Source organism: Dipteris shenzhenensis, chromosome 16 (assembly GCF_047967505.1).
Source record: "Dipteris shenzhenensis isolate YYH24624 ecotype China chromosome 16, Dip_SZ_1.0, whole genome shotgun sequence".
NCBI lineage: Eukaryota > Viridiplantae > Streptophyta > Polypodiopsida > Gleicheniales > Dipteridaceae > Dipteris > Dipteris shenzhenensis.
In genome coordinates this window covers 51,690,519-51,698,846 of record NC_141611.1, presented here as the reverse complement: position 1 = coordinate 51,698,846, position 8,328 = coordinate 51,690,519, and the positions used below count along the sequence as shown (strand labels likewise).

Here is an 8,328-nt window from a genome sequence, read left to right as displayed (position 1 = left end):
TATATGAGCTTTGACAATGACCAAACAACATTTCTCTTGATTCTTAAAATGATGCAAGGGTCAATTTTGCTAGTGGTGGAGGCTTGAAGTGTAACCCATACCTTGACGATGAGTTAAAATAGTGTGGGCTGGATGGTCACTTCATTGTCAATGGCTGGGATTACGAGAGCTTTGATCTTGACTACTGGATCAAAACTCTTTTGTAATCATGAAGGGGACGGTCTACACAAAGGAATACGAAAGTCATATTTACGTAAGATTGGTCAAACAAATCGAACAGAACACTAAACAATGTGGTCAAAAAAAGTAAACATACTCTAGGTGATGTGTTGACGGTTGGAATTCGACGACGGAAGGTGGCTACGGGGAGGAAACTTGTGAAACTAGAGGTGGCTATATTGGGGAAGAAAACAATGAAACTGGAGGTGGCTACGGGGAAGAAGCTTGGTCTTGCGAGGTTATTAGAAAATGCAAGTGAAGAAGGGGCAAGGGTGAAGCAAAGTTCTTGAATAGGGAAGAGGATAAGCATTGCCCGATTTTGCATCCCAAAAAAAAGAAAAAAAGAAGCTATTTTGCATGATGTACTACGTGGTAGAAATTCGTGTGCGACGTGCTCGAACTCAGTTAATGCTTCCCATCTAAATTCTAGGAATTTCAACATGGATGGATTGACGCTGCGAGAGACGCAAAGCCTGGATGCATGAATCTGTTACCAGTCCAACGGAACAAAATTGCAGTCTGTGACTCCGTCACTTATGGACTTACGCAGCGGGATGACAGTGAGCACGAATAAATGAATGGATGGACGGATGGATCAGTTCCATCAGTTCGTTTCAAGGCGGTGCGACTGATTGTTGAGATTCGCCCCGGTTGTTCGCGTTACTGATCTTCGTAACATGTTGTAGGGCGATAGTCTAGCGAGCGATCGTTTGTTGATCAGTGATTGTCGTCGAGGGTAGGCAACAACACCAATGGTAGGCTCGCAGGATCCGTTCAGCCGTTAGGTGAGGCAAAGTCTCCGTGATCCATACGGCCTTGTCTGCGAAGATTAATCCGTCGTAGCTAGCCATGATCTGTGGCGATAATCCTATTAAAGTTTCCTGTGGACCTGCGTCGCACTAGCCATCAAAAGAGCGCAAAGTGCAAACGTTGGCATGATCAGCTTCGCGAAACATGCTCCAAGCTCTTTCGTCATCTTTTTAGACGAATGATCTCAACTCCAGCGCCGTCGTTGCTGGTTTTTCGCCACACACGACGGTTATTCAGCGTCGTTCTTATCGTCTCCATTGCTCAAAGTTGCTGCGGGTCCCTGGCCAGGCTAGATATTCCAATACCAAATTGAAAGATGAACTACTCGTCGAATGGCTTCAAAGCCGGCGATGGTGATCCACTGACTCGAAGTTCGAACTACTTTGACAGCAACGCCGTGCTTGAACGGGAATTGCCTTGGAAGCAAAGGATTGATCATGAGCGGAGAGGAGACGTGAAATATTAATCCGATATACTGCTCATGCCTGATTTTGCACCTGCAACTGCAATCAGGTAGCTTGGATAATGCTTCTGCAACAACGCTTCCCTCATCATCATGCTTGCTTTGCTCCTGCTGCTTCAGATCATTTCTATGTGACAACATCAGTCGAGTGCCTGCAGTTTGAGCACTACCCCTCAACCAGATCAGCTTTCTTTTAAAAAATGCATGCAATCCGCGAGGCGTGCAACTTCCTCATGATAAAGTCTCGCCATCGCCATGGCGAGACCAGCATCAGCAACTGATCCGTGGAACTTGCAGGCTCAGCACTTCAGACCATATCCTTCCACCATGGACGCTCTTGACATTGTCAGAGAATCGAGCGATCTGCTCTCTGCAAAGCTCTCCCCTCTCTTCTTCGTCACTCTCACCCTCATCTTCCCTGTCTCCTCTGTCACCGTCTCTCAAGTGTTGGCGAATAACATCCTTGCAGACAGACTCACGAGGCATTTCGAGAGCGTCGCCAAAGCTGGACACCTTCTCGAGAATTCCTTCAATAGAGTCTTTTATCTTCAACTCTCGCAAACCCTTCTCACTCACGCCCTCTGTTTTCCCATCATCATCACGCTCTGGCTCCTCGCCAAGACTGCAATTCTCTACATCGTCAGCTGCAGCTATCAAGGTAGAGAAGCCTCCATCCTGGGCTTCCTCACGGTAGGCCCGAAGCTGTGGACGAGGCTCGTCGTTACATACTTGTGGATCTGCTTGATGGTACTGGGATTCGCGAGTGTGGTGATTCTGTCTCCTCTGCTGATCGTTGGCGTTATGGACGAATTGGATCTCTCGCCGAATCTCGTTGGACTTGCGGAGACGCCATTGTTGGTACTCTATTCTATCGTGTTCGCCCACATGATGATTGTCTTCAATCTAGCCAATGTAGTCTCCGTCTTGGAGGAACGACACGGTGGAGCGGCCCTTCTCAAAGCCTTGTTTCTATTGAAAGGAAGGATGCAACTAGCTCTTCTGCTGTTTCTCCTTTCCACACTGGGCGCGGCAATGGTGGAATGCGTGTTTCACCACAGGGTCCTCGCCAGCAGCGCAGCAACATTGTGGGAAGCGCCACTCCTGCTGTTCATTTACTCGTTCTTATCTCTCTTCGACACGATAATGACCTTCGTCTTCTACCATTTTTGCAAGGCTGAGGCCGATTGGGAAAACCTGGAGACCCAATACACGCTGGAGCATTTCTCAATTGCGGTGGAGATGATAGAGCAATGCAGGAAGATGTACACAGGGTGAAGCGTTCAATGTAATTCAATCAGGACCGCAAGTGGCTTGGGCATGAGAACAGCTGTAATGGAGGGAGGAGCTAGGTCCATTCACTGCATTGTACATACACAGTCTTCAGATCAGAGCTATGCATAGATTCCACTCTGAATTCATGCATCCTGATTCCTGACATTGCAAAATTCTTCGCGGCTCCAACTTCATAGCGTATTCATAGATCCTGGCACTGCAAACTGCAGCAAAGATTTGTAAAGAGTAAGGATGTTGGCTCTGATTGGTGTTTTGGTCTTTTACTTTTACAGTTTGTAGACAGCCGGAACTCGGAAATATTGCGTTTGCTTGAGAACTCACGGGTTGCATCGGGGTTCAGTTGTCCTTCCATAGGGGAAGCCGTTGCGACTAGTACCCCGTAGAAGCTTCACTTTATCCATCCTGTACGTGTGATGTGAAGATATTTGCCTATCGGTTCTTTGGGATCGTTCTTTGGTCTTCGTGCTTCTCTTATGTTTTAGATCTCCTATGTAAGACATAAGGGTGGGAATCCTGTGTGAACGAACCTTTTGAACCTTAAGATTAATGGGAATTTTTTTTTCACACCCGCACCCGCACACTCACCGAGCACATCCGCCTTGGACCGGTGGGCACAAGGTCCATATCCTTGGAGGATGGGATTTAGAATAAAAGTTGAGTAGAGACATACATTCAGTTTGCACTTTCCATATCACTCGAGTAGTTGATCCTTATCACAATGACTGTTTGGCCTTATCTCTTCTATATTATTTGGTATCCTTGAAAGAACAAAACCTATAGACTTTATGATATGTTGCCCTATATGCCACACTAGCACAGTAGATGAAACACAATAAGATCCTAGCAAGATCAAGTAATACATTAACATGCAAAACTAGCTATGGACATTGAAGGAATATAGGCCGTTAGATTAGACTTGAGCAATGTGAAACATCAAATACATTTGATCCATTCACATTCTGCCCACCTACCAATTCTATGCTTCTCTCTCTCTTGTACAATTCCTCTCCTTCTCTTTCTCTTGTGGAATTTCGATTGGACATGATTAAGATTGCATTTGCAATTGTCTCTTCCACAATTACTCAATGTGATCCCCCCCCCCCCCCCTCTCTCTCTCTCTCTCTCTCTCACACACACACACACACACACAAGCACGCGTGCACACACACACACGCACGTGCATGCATGCACATGCATGCGTACGCACACACACATGCACACACAACTCATCCCTCAGCTGACTCAGCTCGTCCCTCAATTGCCTCAGTTTTGTCTTTCATCTCTCACTTCAGTCTAGACCGGGTCTCTGGCCTTAGGGGTTCCTACTATCGTGGCATGCTGAACAGCACCCTTTTTCACAGTTGTCACATTTCACCAAAAGTCATAGTCCAAAAGTGCAGCCACGAGTTCGTAGTAACAAATAGGTTTCTCCATCTGGTTTAGTTCACTTCACTTTTAGTCTCAATTTAGCTGCCTTTTCTTGCTTTATTTCATTTTCAAAGTTTCAAAAGTTTAAAGTTTCTTAGCCCTTCCTAACCGTGACTTTGGGCTAAACCCCCAACCCAACCTGAGGGCTATTTCTAGCAAGGGGTGCCCAATTCACATAGGCCACCATGGAATTTCCCAAGGTCAAGCTTGATCTTTACCTCGACTCTAGCCAGCAAGGTGTCTTACTCAACCATTGTAGCCCTCCCATCTAGGAGATATATGACCTCAAGTTCCAACTTGCAACTCTTGGAAGGTGCAGTCATGGAGAGTAGTGGAAAACAAGAAATGATGGTAGAAGTATTATACAAATGCAATGTATCTCCACCGGCACCACAATTGTTCTGCATAGTGAAGGAGATGATCAGTAATCAAGTAAGTTGATCTACAAAATCAGAGATGATTATTGATGCTAGTACACATTGGTTGCCTTCATGATGATTAGGAGAAAGACATTGATCAGAGATGATTATTGATGCTACTAACAAAGTAAAATAAAGCTAACCTTTATATGGAAGTAAAAGAGTAGGAATCTAGATTGAAAAATAGAATGAACTTAATTCACATTGTGGGTTTGAAACATGGTTGCCTTCATGATGAATTTAGGAGAAAGACATTGATGATATAATCATACAACTTAAGAAGAAAGTTTCAATGTGATGAAAATGATATATGCAATGTCAGTCAAAATGGCACATAAGCACAGGTCTACTTCAGAGGGAGGGCAGCAAGAATTAAGATCCTTAGACAAATACATAACCTGAAGGGTACAAGGATTTGGATATCTGAGAAGCTCACCCTGATCCTGATCAAACAAAAAAATCGTGAGCTCACCAAAGTCAAGGAAGCACAAAAAGTTGGAGAATGGGTGGTTTGGAAAGATGGGCAAGCATTGATTAGGGAATTCAAATCCAAACCCAAAGATTCTCAGTCTTAAACTGATGTTATGTAGGCCACCATATGGTAGTATTGGAATGTAGTTATGCCTTGTAATAACTCGAGAGGAGTTGGCTGTGTCCACTCACTCAACTAGTGTCACTTTTTGGTTGTTTATAATTTGTCTCATAGACCCATGAGGTCTTTTATAGATGTTAATAGACCTTTCTTTCTCTCTAATGTAGTTAATGCTTGAAGATTTTGTTATCATGCATTTGATTTCTTAACTATGTATATCCCATGTTTTCAAAAGTTTTTGCTTATTAAATCTTGCTTTCCAAAATACAAAATGTGATCTCATTGTTGAAGAGCAAGATTCCATGTGGAGTTGGTTGCTGCTATCCAAAGGATGGGTTATACAAGCCATGGAATTCTATAGGAGAAATTGGATGCATAATGTTCTTAAACAACACATAAGCTGAGATAGATTGTAGAAAAGTAGTCCTATGCCATAATCCAAAAAGGTCATATATTGTTCAAATTTATTGGCCTATATGTTGATGAGATCCTCTAGAGATTGCCAAAGTTGTAATCTAAAGGTACAATAGCAGATTTGAATATGTCCGATTGAATTGCTTTTAAAGCATGAGCAATCCCAAGGTGAAGCACACCATGTTTGATATGAAAATTTTTAAATATGCACTTATGCTTTGAGATGTAGCTTGGATATGAAATGGATCCTACAGTTTTTAGTTTATGATCATTCAAAGTGATACACGGGAGCATTGAATCCTAGAAATTTTGGGCTGTGCTTGCAATTGCCTTTGCAAATGAAAAGCATGCAGTGAAATAAGCTTGGTGTTGTCTGTGCCTCTTCAAAATCTGTACTAGGGGCTAAGGCCTGGTTGGGGGTAGTTATGATTTATGTATCTTGAGATTTTGCATCCTTGAAAGTGGCATGCTTTGTAGACAAATGTGTGGGCTGGCTCTGTTGTGTTGCATATAGCTTCTTAGGCTTTGCTTTCAATTCAAATAATTCTATCTCAACATCCGTTGGCATTTGTCTCTATTTTGCACTCTGTGCCGTAGCTCTGAGTGTTTCCAATTCCTATGTCATGATTTTATATGCATAAGCAGCAGATGCAAAGGCCTCATAAGGTCTTTGCACAATAACAAACAAGCATTTTTAAAGATTGGACCATAGGTCCTGAGATGTCTTTGGCAGCTGTGTCTTCATATCCGTCAGATTGAAAGAGCTAAAAAAAATTCCATCAACTTCTCTACCATTTCTTTGATTTTTTTGATCAACTCCTTCCAAGGCATTTATCCATTCCTTCAGTATAAGATTCTCAATGTTCAAGTCGGTGTGGGTTGCGCCCATTCGATTCAATTGCAGAAGAAAATTTGCCTTCATTTTTTCCAACCAAGTTGTCACAGTTGGTAGTCATTCTTTTTGCACTCTGACCTGGGTAGTGAGTTTGGAGACTTTCTTCTCCTACATAGCTCTAAACTAGGCATATTCCCTCTTGATTTCCTCTAGCTCCAACTGTGTGGCATGGAACTTTTTCTACATGTCGGCTTGCTTAAGGATGTATTTGCGTCCGGCCTTCTTATCCTCTATTAATTCATGCACTTGTTGCTTTAGCTGCAGCTGTATTTTTCTCTGCTGATCAACATAGTCCTGCAAGACTCAGAGTGCATGTTTTGGCTCCATGCTGGCATGTATTCCTTCTGTAGTCGGACTATTCATATTTTTTTTTGGGAATGCATGTAGGTTCCTCATGTTGTGGACATGGGAGAATGCTTCGAAGGAGCTTCTGGAAGGCATTGTAGGCAGATGCTGGCAATGTTATCTTGTGGTTTGCTCTAGGTCTTTGGCTTTTGAAGCAAAGATTTTGGTCGAGGATTTAACTTGATCTTCTTGGAAGATTTGTTGTAGAGTTTTATTTTGGACCCGTGCTTGATTAGGCCAGCTCATTGGCTTTGCCGTCATTCCGGGTGCATCTCCAAGGCCGGGCATGGGCTTTGTACCTTTAGATCTAGTCACTGCTAGTGCATGTACATTACCGTGATTCTTTGATTTTGTTGATTGTAATCCTCATTTATAGGATCCAAGTACACTATATGAACACTTGGTGGTGGCTGGTGGTGCTGCTGATTTTAGTTACCTCTTGCATTATAATTGATTATGGGGATTCCTCTTTCTCCTCTCTGTTTGCACCAAATCTCACATTGATGACCTTGTCTGTCGCCTTCCATGCCATAGTATGTGCATGCTTGATCTTGGTTTTGTCCTTGTTGATTTTCCCAATTTTGTTGATTGGGTCTTCTTGGTGGTGCATTATTGAATCTCTGTTGTCCTTGCCTGCCTACTGCAATCTGATTAGATGCCACAGGTGGGGCTTGATTGTTTAAATTTTGGACATGAGGAGGGGCTCTCCCCCTATAATTTGGATTATACCAGCATCTCTCTTTTTCATGATTGTCCTTCCCACAAAATGCACAAGCAATTTTACACAAGGGTGTGGGTGTTTTAAAAGTTTCCAATTGCTCCTTCTTCATTTTCTCTAACTTAGAGAGCTTGTCTGTTTTCTTCTTGCCTTTTGATTTGTCTTTGTTCTTGCTCTGTCTTTTCTTTTTCTTTGAGGTCTCTTCCTCTTCACTCTCGTCATTTGATGTGTCATCTTCTGTATCATCACTTTCCTCGTCTTCTGCATTAGTGTCTGTCTTTGTTTCAGAATCTATCTCAGAGTTGGAATGCCTTTTCTTCTTTTGTTTTTTAGACATTGACTTTGTGCCTAGTCTTCTTTCTGCTCTTTATGCCGCATCAACCATGTTGTTAAGATCATTTACCCCTCCAAGCTGATCTCTGGCAGCTACTACTATCAGTAATTCTTTGTTTAGTCCCTTATAGAAATAATCTCCCAACTACTCATCAATGGGTTGTTGATTGTTTGTCAACCTTCTATTTAGATGTCTGAACATTTGTGCATAGTCTTCAACTAAGAGGTATTTTTGCTTCATATTCCAAAGCTTCTTGAGTATGTCTTCTAGAGTTTTTTCTTTACGAAAATGGCTTAAAAATGCAGTTTTCAATTCATCATAAGAGGCAAAATGAGCTACACCATATTGCATAAGCCAAATCATTGCCTTACCATTAAAAATTATTGCAAACTACTCTT

At 42.6% G+C, this 8,328-nt stretch overlaps 1 protein-coding gene across 1 annotated transcript; it reads left to right on the top strand.

Annotated features, from left to right (window-relative positions):
• The first annotated feature begins 1,478 nt into the window (after nucleotides 1-1,478).
• LOC147893106 (uncharacterized) lies at nucleotides 1,479-3,164 on the top strand. Its single transcript, XM_087387657.1, has one exon. It carries the CDS (start codon nucleotides 1,748-1,750, stop codon nucleotides 2,765-2,767), a length of 1,020 nt encoding a protein of 339 aa, XP_087243783.1. The 5' UTR covers nucleotides 1,479-1,747; the 3' UTR covers nucleotides 2,768-3,164.
• The last annotated feature ends 5,164 nt before the right edge of the window (nucleotides 3,165-8,328 follow it).